Genomic DNA, 12,838 nt, shown 5'->3' on the forward strand with positions numbered 1-12,838 from the left:
ACTCGGATTTTTGAGCTGCCTGCCATGTTTTAGATCATCAAATTAATGAGAATTTTAGGAAAGTTATACAACCAACTTGCCGTGAATTTACGAACATCATCTCTACATTTTAGTTAGAGGCAAATCATCTACGTCCAATTTAAGAGATTGATAAAGAATTACTTTCTTATGACTTGACCTCAAATCATAAGCCATTTTGCTAAGTAAATCAAATTTCAATCTTTCATAAAACCATTTTTTACGCTATTCCTAGAATGACTCATTAGATACATAACTCTAAATTAAGTCATAAACATTTTTACAATTTGCCAATTAATTCCTAATTCTTTCAATTATGCTAATTTAATTATAAACCTTTAAATTATTTATCAATTTAGTTATAAAATTTTTAAGAACTTGTCCATTTAGTCATTCCGACCAATTTTGGCTAAAAAACGCTAACACGACGATCTAGTCAACATTGGCCGTGGATAATTTTATTGATTTTTTTAATCTTATTTTCTTTTTATTTTTTATTTTTTTCCCACTCTTGGTCAATGGCCCTCGCCTATGGCCGGAAACCTCCACATCCTTGCTGTGCCGGCCAAGAGTGGAAAAAAAAAGGGAAAGAAAAAGGAAAAAAAACAAAATAATAAAAAAACTCAAAAATTTTAAAAATCCAAAAGAAAATTGTTTACGTAGGATGGACGGTATTGACTAAATCGTCGTAGTAGCATTTTCCAACCAAAATTGGGCAGAAGGATTAAGTTGGCACAGCCGATTTGGACGGAAGAATTAAATTAGTACGACCAAAAGGTTTTTACTGAATTGATAAATCGTTAAAAAGTTTAAAATTAAATAAGCCAAATTGATATGTTATAACTGAATTGGTATTGATATAATATGTTTATGACTTTTTTTTGGTAATTTTTTATCCTTTACAACCAATGAACAGTTTACAAGCCCCATGAATTTGTTACTCTAATCCGAAACAGTCGACACCCAGTTGTTAGAATTTGAACAAGTGAAATTTATTGATTTTATTTTGCTCAATTAAATTCTGACGACTCTTCGGTCCGGACCAACTATATCAAAATTTATCACTAAGTTGGAAATTTCTCCAAATCCGGACCAACTATATTGGCTCTTGGGTAAGCTGTTTCATCGCTTTTTTGAAATAGTGATAATAATGTACTCGCGATGATCCCTCCTTCCCGATCCACGGAGATGAAATGACCCTGCACTTTCTCTACGGGAAACTTCGAGTTCCTTAACTTTTGCTAAGTTCGAGTTGTCTTAGAAAGTAGAATTGTAATCGAAGTTTTGTCCCCCTCCTGCACTTGCGCTTGCACTCTCAAAGAACGAATCTTCTGCAGCATATCCCCCCAGACACTTTTTTCACAGTTTTTAGAGTTTTCCTCGTTCGATTCTTTTGAGGAGGATGAGGATGAGGCGGAGTGGTCCAAGCACAGGAACAACGCCACTTCATGTCCCCTTCCCCATTCCCATCTTGCTTTTCGCAATTAAAAATCTCATCTTGTCCTGCGGACATCGTAATTGACGTGGTAAACTCGACATCTTGTCCGTCCGCAACTTCGCAACGCGATCCGTCCGTAAGCAAAACCAGCGTGCCACGCCACCGTTTCGAGCGTTCGTGCGTGCGTGCGTGCGTGCGTGCCACGTCACCGCATTTGCCCCGGTCAAAACGGGGAAGAACTTCTCCTCTGCTGCAAGCCAAACCCATCTGAACCAGTAAACAAGAAGAAGAAGAAGAAGAAGAAGAAGAAGAAGACGACCTCGACGTCCAAAGGTTACGCCTTTGGAGGCTTTTCGCACTCGAGCAGGACCGCAAGCGAGAACCCACGATGAGAATCTCTCTCTCTCTCGTGCTTTTCCTCCTCTTCTCGCTCCTCGTCGATTCCTCGGACCTCCCGGACGTCCCGGCCCGGCCCGTCTCCAGGGCCCACGCGGAGCTGACCGCCTACGGCTTCCCGATCGGCCTCCTGCCCGCCGACGTCCGGGGCTACTCCATCAACGCCACCTCCGGCGACTTCGCCGTCGACCTCCACGGCCCGTGCCGCCTCACGCTGCCCCCCGACAACTACCTGGCCGCCTACTCGGAGAAGATAACTGGGAAGATCGTGAGGGGCCGGATCGCCGGGCTGGAGGGGATCCGGGTCAGGGCCCTCTTCCGGTGGTGGTCTATCACCGGGATCAAGTCGAGCGGCGAGAACCTGGTCTTCGAGGTCGCCGGCGTCAGCGCCAAGTACCCCTCCAAGAACTTCGACGAGGCCCCCGCCTGCGAAGGAGGGAAGCGAAGTTCTTCTTGAGGTTAGGGTTTCGATTCTTGCTTTTAATCTGGCAATTTTTTTTGTGGGATTGATGATGCGCGGTTCGAATTATATGGGTTAGAGGTTGTTTGTTCACTGCGATTTGATTGCTCCGATTGTTGGCCACTTGATATTAGCCATTCTGTAGTGACCCCGGTTTACTCATCAGTAATGGAGAGAAGACGGAGACGCTCAAAAATGGACTTTTGTGAGTAATTTGTTCATGATCAGATGACAATTCTAATGGGTTCAAATTCTTACCATCAGACTGTCGGTAACTTCTAGTGTCCGTGAAGGATTTATTTGTGTTGGTTCGATGAGAAGTAGGTCTCTTTGATTCGATCTGCATAGGCTTCTTGTGGAAGAGCTCGTTGCTGTTTTGAATCATCAGGCTGCGTATACATCTTCTGTTCTTTCTCTTCTCCAGTCGAATGCGACAATGGTTTCGACATATTCATAAGAAAAAATCCATCTTAGATTGCATAATTTGTTTCTGTGGATCACTGATGACATGTTGAGGCTGTCGAGTTTCTTTATGTTGAGGCTGTTGAGTTTCTTTGAATGGAGTTCATGATTAATTGCTGGAGGAAACTATTCAGTTGTCGTCTCACACCATGTTAGCTGCACATGGTGTGTGATAGTCAATGACAATGTGCTATCTAAAACAGCGATCTTTCCTGACTTATCTTGTGACTCTGGACATGGATTTCGCCATGTTCAGGGGTGGCATGTTGTTGTTGGCTGTCACACACCACATCAATGCGTGAGTTCATGCATCACAGCTCTGACTATCTTCTTGGTGGCTTGTTTACGGGTGTCTTGTATCTGCCTTCATTGAGCTGACTTTGACCATTGCACCTTACGGTCAAATCTGATACCTAATGCGAATTTTGGTTATAGTGTTGTCTTATTGCTGTTGGGGGCATTAGCCTTTATTGCTGCCAGTATATGATTGATACAGATGGTATATAATTCTTTAAGATCAATTTGTGGAAGTTTCTTTACTTGATTGGGTTGTCAGATTTATAGAATATTAAGAATAACAGCTGTCTAGCTTTGTAGACTATGTTATTTTTAATAAGCTTTATGGAGACTGGGAGTTATGTTAGTGTGTTGCTTATCTTTTAAATTGACCAATCTGTATTGTAAAAGTCTGGACCAACTAGTAATATCGACATATTCTGCTTGTTAAATAATATTTTAGAGTAGCTTTTGCCAAAAGCCAGTCATCCTGGTATGTCTTTTTCAAGTGCTATAAGTTGGTATTATCCATTCTATTTTGCTCTGCTACCAGCTTTATTTTCTTTTATTCATCTTGGGCATTGTGTTAATCGATGTCATTCAGTCAAAAATCATTTTGGCCAAATTAATTCTTACAATAGCAGCCATCAGAATTGGGATACTTACAGCTTTGACTGTGGCTATAGACTTTGTTCTCAAGCCATTATGTAATATTCTTTTTCCTGAAAAAGGACATATTAGTAATGCAGGCTGGGAACAAGAAAATAACTCTGTCCAGGGCAAGACTTTGTGAATGCTTGTTGTGGTAAGATCATGGCCTTACAAAGTTTGTTAGGTCGAGGATAAATTATCTGGTAAATGGACTATAACCGAACAAAAATTCTATTTTCAACTTAATTAGATCTGCTATCTCTAGAATCTCTTGCTTGAAAACCTGCTGCTGAGAAAAAGCTGATGTAAGAAACCTTTTCTTCACCATTAACATCAGCATGACATTTGGAGTGAGAACAACCTTATGGCTAGGAATGTCATACGGATTTCACATGGTCTGATTGTTGAAGCTTTTGCTAAATGTAATATGCCATCATTGGCTTGTGCGTGCACATGTTTTGTGTTTTCCAAAGAACCAGCTGTATCTGTTGCAGCCTTACCATTCTCGAATCTCCCTTATGTTTTGAGAGTTTCACCTTTCTACTCTGTCTTTACCAATACAAATTCTTGCTCATGACTGATGTTATTTTTCTGTAGTCCCTTCTTATGGCATCGTTTCACTTCCACTCATTTTTTGACATCAGAACATAAGTCTGCTCCTTCATAGGCTATCATCTTCAGAAAGATGCGTTGTTAGAAAGATGCCCATTAATATTCTTTACCTTATTGCTGAAGGTCCTTACTAGCATTCTGTCACAAGCTTTCCTATATCTTTACTCATTAAAAATTTTGTTCATATTTCCTTGGGCCTTCATTTTTCTATGGCAGAGGATAGCATAGAATGGCAATTATTCTTTTTCTTGTGTTGTGTGAGGTGCGATGCACTGGACCCTGACCTTTCTTGCTTCTATATTTTGCAGCTGTGTGGCTAATCTCCACGGTTCAGGTAGCATGTTTATGGACTGTCGAGAAGCCTGTAGGAGATTGAGATAAATTGGCCAAAAAGATTTGAGTAGTTGATGTCTGTTTTATTAGGTTAATGTTAATGACTATTTCCTCTTATCTGGGGATGCTTGCTGTTACTTTCCAGTATCATTTACTAGTTGATGCAGGTAAAAGAGAACAAGAAAATGCTGGTGTGTATATTTTGGCCATGACTCGTGAACTTGTTTGCTAGTAGAGATAATAAGATAACGACTATTCTGTAAATTCGATTAAGGAAGGATTACTTTGCGTCAATATGGCGCGGAAATATGTATTGGCCATGCATTTTGCCTCACGAAACCCAAATATCTATGTGTCTATAGCTCTTCATAGTTCACTTTAGCTTTAAATAGTGGGTCAAATTCCATATTGATTTGTAGTTGATGATTTCTGGTTTCTCTTCTGTCCCTCCTTATTAAGAAGCCTGCCTTTCTCCCTTCTACCGATGATGTAATGTGAAATAGGGGATGGAGTTTCAGTTCCTCACTTGGATTTGATGTGGTGCAGCTTAATAAAATGCATTACAAAACATGACACTTATAACACTTCACAGTATAGCACACCTAGAGGCTGAAGAAGAAAGAATAAGAAAAAAAAAAAAGAATTAATTTTTTTTTTTTTAATTATAGATACTTCTATAAGAACGAACGTTTTATTAACTAAGAACCCAACCCGAATCTTAATAAGAACCCAACCCGAATCCAAGCGCCAAGGACTCGCACATGGCCTTTGTAGACCCGGCCTAAGTGGTGGGACCAGAGCTCCAGCATTAGGGACCCAAGCACTGCCTTTATGGATAGGGCTTAAGTGTGGGGGCATTGAACACGGGAACTAGGACTTTGGACCCGGCCTCAATGGACCTTGGCTCGGGCACCAAAGACCTAGTCATGTTGGGCGAGGTGACCCTCACTTAGGGACGGGACCTTTGCTAGCCGCCCTCACCGGCCATAACAACATAATGATAAAACAGCGACGACGATGACATTAATATTTAAAAAAATTAAAAAAAATTAAAAGAAAAATTGAAAGAATCCAATTTTTTAATGATCGTGTCGCGTATGACAATTAAAGATTCACATCACCCATTTCCAGCTAAAAGACTAAATTGACAACAATGATTTCCAGCTAAAACACTAAATTGACAAAATATTAGGGATTAAATTGATAAAATCTTAAGTTTTTAGTTTTATTTTATTTTAAAATTTTCCTGCACATCTAAAGATCGAGATACATTTTCTCAGAGGACGGTGATTCGCGGGATCATCGATGAGTTTGAGGCAGTCGGAACGTCTATTAAAACCAAATTCAAAAGGCAAAAGTAGACCATGTGCATATAAAGCTGGTTCTTGTTGGGAAACAGATAGGTCACGTTTTGTCTTCAAGAGAAATGTTGGCGACCTATGTGTGTCACAGGCATCGTTTAGAACGATCATTAGATACATTGGGACATACAATATGATAATTTCATTCACCATCTCTCCGCGTTTCAGCTTTTACTTACAGAAGAAAAGGACGACCACAAATTAATTGGGTCGATGAAATTATCTACCGCTCCCGAACATTTTCAGTCATGGAAGTGACTGTGCTTTCCCTTGATACGCCGTCTTCTATATATCCTATTCAGTTTCGTAAAGTTTTGTTGTATTACTTTCAACCGTCTCAAACATTTTAAGCTCGCAAAATCTCGCAAATGAAGGTGTTGTTTAACATTTAATTATTTTAACACTCCTCCTCGTACTGAAAGTAGAATTTCGTGAGATTGTTGTCAACTGTTGTTAAAATTGAAGCTGATAAATGGATGTGTAATTTAGTATTTGATGCTATCTAATGTTCGAACAGAAAAGATTTCCTCCCCTCGGTGGGCTGGGAGTTATCTTGGAATGCTTGCATGGCCTGGTGATTGAAGTGGAAATAAAACACCTAAGGATTCAACATTACATAGTGTACATACTTCATGAATGCAAAAGATCATTTTGCAAATAGGAGCAGCTAAAATTGTCGTGAGGCAGGTACCGTGCTGCAGCGTAGCCTCATTGTCAAATTATAATTGTTTTGCGTCATTTTTAACTCATCTCCCCAATCTGGGAATGTGAAAGGACCTTTTAGTAATTGGCTAATAAAAATGAGAAGCTATTTTGGCCTATACATCCCTTAGAAATGTTGAGACAGAATAAATTCAAAACTTTCGGAGAAAGGTTATCGTTCTTATCGGTACCAGTGCTGGGTTATCATGGTTGAAATTTCCCATATCACTTTCTTTTTTTTTTTGAACATAAACCCTCATCGCATTAAGATGGATAGCACGTACAACCCGCGGACAAGAGCGTCCGCGCAAAGCAAGTTCAAGAGGGCAGGGGGATGATGGGCCCAATTACAAGAGAGAGTTAAGATTATGGGCCTTACAAGCCCGGGCGGCGACGAGTTCGCTTGTCTTCGGCAGAACCCTAGAGTTAGATTGGGAAATAGGGTTAGGAGGAAAGCAGCTTCAGCGAAAAGGGGGCGATCCTGCCATGGCGGCTTGGAATGAGAAATCAAGGTTTCGACCATGGAGAGATTGTCAGATTCGACCTCGATCCTTGCTGTCTGAAGGCCTTGATGCAGAAGATGGCGAAGCGATAGAGATAAAGCTTGGATCTCAACCTGAAGAGCAGAGGCTGCCGCAACTCCTACCGAAAACCCATCAGTAAGTCGGCCTTGATGGTCTCTACAAATACAAGCTATTGTTCCGGTGTTGCTACCTTGATGATAAGAGCCATCGACGTTAGCTTTCAAAATCCCGGGATCTGGAGGACGCCATAGGTGGGATCTATTGGTGACAGAGCTGTTCTGATGCAGGTTAGAGGGGGAAGAAACCCGATCTGCTTGGACGCCAGTCAGTACTTGGTCTACTACCTGATCTGGATTAGGAGTTGAGCCGCGGAAGACGAAGGCATTCCGAGCCTTCCAGATCTGCCACAGGAGATGAGAGAGTAAGGCCAGCCGAGGTAATCGAGGCTCTGTCTCGATCGTAGAGGTGATCCATGAATCCAGACGATGGATGTGGGTGGGATCAATCGAGACACGAATGCGGGGATGTGTCCAAACTTCCTGAGTCCATGAGCAAAGTAAGAATAAGTGCTCTAAAGATTCTGGGGACCTGTTTTCACACAAAGAACAGCAAGGACTGTCTAATATGTGTCTTCTGTGCAGATTCTCTCTCGTAGCCAAGGCGTTGTTGCAGATAGACCAAAGGAAGGCGCGGATTTTAGGAGCAGCAGGCATTTTCCATATAGAACGCCATAACCAGGTAGGAATTTGATATGAGGATGATGCGGTTGAGTCTGAGGTGTGTGATTGTGATTGCATAATTGCATGATATGCAGACTTGACTGTAAATGTGCCATGTTTGGTAGCTGTCCAGATAAGTGCATCTGTGGTGTAATTTGGTCTGAGTTGGATGCTTGTGATCTGTTGAATGATTGGCATTTCGAAAAACCTGGATAATAATTCAACTCTCCATGAACTGGTAGCAGGGTCAATAAGATCAGCTACTAGTGTAGGTTCTTCGGGAGCTTTAGGTCCAGATAGAATACCCATGGGAAGCCATCTGTCTTGTCTTATGTTGATGCTCTTTCCATTTCCTACTGACCAACCGACATGTGTTTCAATTGAATTTCTTCCACAAAGTAAGCTCGCGCCCCGTGACGGGCGAGAGCCTTTGTTAGCTTGTAAAAATGTAGAAGAAGGGAAATAAAGGCCCTTGAAAAGCTTGCTCCACAAAGATAATGGCTGAGTTAGAAAGCGCCATGCTTGCTTACCGAGCATGGCATTATTAAAAGTGACTAAATTCTTGAAACCCAATCCTCCCTGATTCTTTCGGTTCTGTAGGTTTCCCCAGCTCTGCCAATGTACACCAGATCTGCTTGTATCGTTGTTCCACCAGAATTTGGCCATTCTTTTTCAATAAACTTGCATAAAGAGATAGGGATTTTAAATACGTACATTGCATACCGAGGGATAGATTGGATAACCGCCTTTAATAGAACTTCTTTCCCTCCCTTAGAGATCATTTTCTCCTTCCAACCTTCTAGTTTCGATTGAACTCTAGTCGAAGAGCCATGAAAACATATCTTTTTTGATCTTCCCCATTCGGTAGGTATCCCAAGATACTTCCCACAATGATGTAAAACTGGTACCCGTAATTCAGCAGCTAAATTTTCCTGAAGTGCAATAGGACAAGAGGAACTAAAGAAAATTCCTGATTTGTTACGATTAATTTTTTGTCCTGATGCTAAGCAATATTGATTTAGAATGTTAGACAGATTCGACACTCCAATAAGGTACCATTCGAAAGAATACAAAGATCGTCGGCGAAAAAACGTGATGCGATAGGGTAGGACATCTTGGGTTCAGCTGGATACCTTTGATAGAGCCCATAAGCATAGCGTTCCTCAGTTGAAGGGATAATAGATTTGCAATGATGATAAACAGGTAGGGGGATAATGGATCTCCCTGCCTTAGGCCACGAGTAGGGTGGAAAGTTGGTAACAATTCGCCATTCATTTTAATAGAGAAAGATGGCGTAGAGACGCACTGCATGATTAGATGGACCCAATGAGAGTGAAATCCCAAGCGGAGTAAGTAGTCGCGTAGAAAGTCCCACTCTACACAGTCATAGGCTTTCTGCATATCGACCTTGAGAATAGCCTGAAAATGCCTTTTCCGTTTCCTTGTTCTGAGTTGGTGAATGATCTCCTGTACAACTAGGACATTATCCTGAATTTGTCTACCAGCAACAAAGGCGCTCTGCTCCTCAGTAATCAGATTAGGCAATAAGGGTTTCAATCGGTTAGCAAGCACTTTAGCAAAAATTTTATAGCCAAAGTTGCATAAGCTAATTGGGCGATACTGGTCCAAGCTTTCTGGGTTATGGGCTTTGGGAATTAGAGTAATAGCAGTTCTGTTGAGAGAGGGGGGTAATATTCCATGCTGAAAAAATTGCTGTACAGCTCTGTGAACATCCACTTTAATGATCTCCCAATGCGCTCTATAAAACAAGCCATTCAAACCGTCGGTTCCTGGTGCCTTTGACGCACCGAGTTGGAAAGTGGCAGCGCGAACTTCTTCAAGAGTGGGTTGAGCGAGGAGGTCTGCGTTCATATCTGCATCCACTAGCTGAGGACACTGCTCTAATATCTGCTCATAATGTCTAGGCCCTGAAGTAGAGTAAAGCTGATAGTAGTAGGTAGAAATCATTTGTTTTATTTGGTCCGGATCCCTAACCCATTGCTGATTTTCATCTCTTAAGAGAGTGATCTGATTACGTTGACGTCTTTGCAGAGTGGTAGCATGGAAAAATTTAGTGTTTCGGTCGCCCCACTGAAGCCAGTTGATTCTAGAGCGCATTGCCCAATATTGCTCTTCCCTCTGCCATGCTTGGTGAAGTTCTGTTTTAATTCTCTGTTGCTGTGATATGTTTAGAGAAGTAGGAAACTGGTTGGATAAATTGGTCAACTCGTGTTCTAATTCCAGTGCCTTATGTCTGTTATGCGAGAAAACCTGGCGACTCCAATTCGATAAAGCAATGGCTACTGCTCGAAGCTTGACCGAGAGAGGGGAGTCCCGTCGCGAGGCTGAGTTCCAGGAAGACTTTATCACGGATTGACAGCCAGGTTCTTGGTTTCAGAAAGCTTCAAAGGTAAAGCATCTCTTTTGACGAGCCAAGGAGGGATTTGTATGAATAACCAGTGGACTATGATCGGAGCCAACTGCAGGTAGAGCTATCACTTGAGCTCTGGGGTAAGAGATACGCCATTCGGCAGTGCAAACAGCGCGATCCAAACGCTCCTTCACCAAAGCTTCAGCCTCTCTGTTATTGGACCATGTATAGGCACAGCCATGGGAGGGAAGATCCATCAAACTGCAATCATTGAGAACTTCTCTGAAAGAAGATAGCCGATAAGAGTCCGCTGGTCGAGAGCCTACTTTTTCCCATCGGTGCAAAATCTCATTAAAGTCGCCGAAGCATAACCAAGGTAAGGCATTAAGATTACTAATATGACGCACAGTTTGCCAAAAAAGCTGACGATCATGATAAACTGCAGGAGCATGAATACAAGAGATCCGCATGGATCTGGACTCTGAGATGTCAAGGCAGGTAAAGTCCAAGAGATGCGGAGAGGAGGAGAAGTCAGACAGAGAGATCCCTGCATTCCAAAAAAGAGCTAAGCCACCAGAGGAACCAACAGGGGTGACTAGTCTGTGATGCAAAAAACCAGAGGACCGTTTCAACCGGAGGAGAAGAGCATCAACATTCTTCGTCTCCATCAAAAAACACAGATCAGGCTTTTCCTTAGCCAAGAGGGCTTTTAAAGATAGGACTGTCAGGGGATTGCCCAAACCCTGACAGTTCCATCCTATAATCTTCATCTTTGATTTGGTGAATGTTTAGGGCCAGCCACCGTCGCCCGAAGAGTTACTTCTGACGCCTCCATAATTGGCGCATCCAACAATAGGGAATCATCATAAGCCCCCGGATATCCTCCTGGTAAGTCATAGGGATTATAGCGCTTTGGTTTCTTCGCGGGACTTATCTTACTTACTGGTCGAGTACTGAGGCCTTTTCTTGCCTGGTTGGGTGAAGTTGGCAATTGCACTCCTTTCATCTTTGCTGTAGCTGGGATTAAAGCTGTTGTTAAGGTAGGTGGTTCGGATATAGGTATGGTAGATGTAGCAGTTAGTGTCTCGTGTAGAGATGGGAGCAATAACTTGACCGAGATGTTGATACGAGGATTGGTGGTAGAAGAAGAGGAAGAGTGCGAATCTCGGATGGAGGAGTTTCGGGTACAGCTTTCTTCTCTCGTCCTCATCCAACTTTGGTTGGCCATAATAACACTGCCAATAAGGACTATACTTCTGGACTTCGGCTTTTAACCAGGGACCGTAAGGGGTAGAGTCAGGTTCCGTGATCATTTTCTCCTCAAAAGGGGTGGATGGACAAGAATCGGTATAGTGTCCTAGTCGTCCGCAAGAATAGCAATAATGAGGTAATCTTTCGTACCGAAAATCCAGCCACAGAGTTCGATTAGTGAGTTTTATAAGTCGACCTACTTGTAATGGGGCAGATAAATCTAACTCAACACGAGCTCGACAGGCTTTCAGAGTGGAACCAGTAGCGAACTCAGATTTTACTTGCAATACAGTGCCGATCGTGCTCACAGCCTTGCGGATCATTTCAGCAGTACAACATTCCAAAGGTAACCCAATCACCTGGACCCAGAATGCACAGGTAGTAAAGTCGTAGCATTGTAGAGGGGTATTGGCTATCCATGGTTTGAAGTTGATGAGATGTCCCGAAAATTGCCAAGGTCCGGTATCAAGAATTCTCTGTTTGTCAACTTGGGTTTTAAATTTGGCTAAATAAATTCCAGCTTCTCTCTGAATGATTTCAGCTTGATCCAACCGCCATGCACGCTTCAAGACTGACTGAAAGGCTTGGAAATTAAAGGAAGGGTTTGAGTGAACTTTACCAACCAACAAGTAGCTTGCATTCCTCTAGTGCACCAGGTGAGGGTTCAACTCGCAATTCTTCGATTTCTTTTTCTGTAGATAAGCGACCCAGTTTTTGACAAATTGCTGCAATCCGTGATGCATCAGGATCATCGTCAGTAGCCATGGACGAAAGAGATGGCCGGCTTAACGGAAGAATGTCGAAGTCATCAGAATTATCGACATGCAGATGGAGAAAAAAGGAGGAAGGTTAAGGGAGGGAAGAAAGAATGGGAATGAGAGGAAAGTGGGCAAAAGTAAGGCGAGGAGGGGTTACTGATCCAGATCTGTGGAAGAGGGAAGGAAGACAAAAGTGGGAAGGATTGCCATTCGCATAACCAGAAAATCGGGCGAAGAAATCAGAGGGGAAAGGAAGAAGACGAAGAAGAATTGCAGAGAGGAGCTCGACAAGACGAGAGAAAGCTCGACAAGACGAAGAAGAATTCGCATAACAAGGGGGTTTATAAGCTCTTTGTGCTTACCAGCTTAACTTTTAAGTTGAGCTTTCTAATCATCTATTGACACATAAATTTTGACAAACTAATTATTCATTTGTCGTATGAAAAATTAAGAATTAATTTTTGACCCCTAAACAAAAATATTAGTATTAATTTGCATAATATATA

At 42.1% G+C, this 12,838-nt stretch overlaps 1 protein-coding gene and 2 long non-coding RNA genes across 3 annotated transcripts; all 3 read left to right on the forward strand.

Moving 5' to 3' along the window:
* The first annotated feature begins 1,579 nt into the window (after positions 1-1,579).
* Positions 1,580-4,991, forward strand: LOC104436620. The gene is made up of 2 exons (XM_010049453.3): positions 1,580-2,310; positions 4,622-4,991. The coding sequence occupies exon 1, from the start codon at positions 1,845-1,847 to the stop codon at positions 2,307-2,309; it is 465 nt and encodes a 154-aa protein (XP_010047755.2). The 5' UTR covers positions 1,580-1,844; the 3' UTR covers position 2,310; positions 4,622-4,991.
* A 2,264-nt stretch (positions 4,992-7,255) lies between these two features.
* LOC120291126 lies at positions 7,256-8,309 on the forward strand. The gene is made up of 3 exons (XR_005548978.1): positions 7,256-7,368; positions 7,521-7,789; positions 7,875-8,309. It is a non-coding gene; the product is annotated as an uncharacterized LOC120291126 (long non-coding RNA).
* A 3,295-nt stretch (positions 8,310-11,604) lies between these two features.
* Positions 11,605-12,231, forward strand: LOC104448589. Its single transcript, XR_726345.3, has 3 exons — positions 11,605-11,710; positions 11,789-12,031; positions 12,116-12,231. It is a non-coding gene; the product is annotated as an uncharacterized LOC104448589 (long non-coding RNA).
* Positions 12,232-12,838: the final 607 nt, after the last annotated feature.

This window comes from Eucalyptus grandis, chromosome 3 (genome assembly GCF_016545825.1).
Source record: "Eucalyptus grandis isolate ANBG69807.140 chromosome 3, ASM1654582v1, whole genome shotgun sequence".
Taxonomy (NCBI): Eukaryota; Viridiplantae; Streptophyta; class Magnoliopsida; order Myrtales; family Myrtaceae; genus Eucalyptus; species Eucalyptus grandis.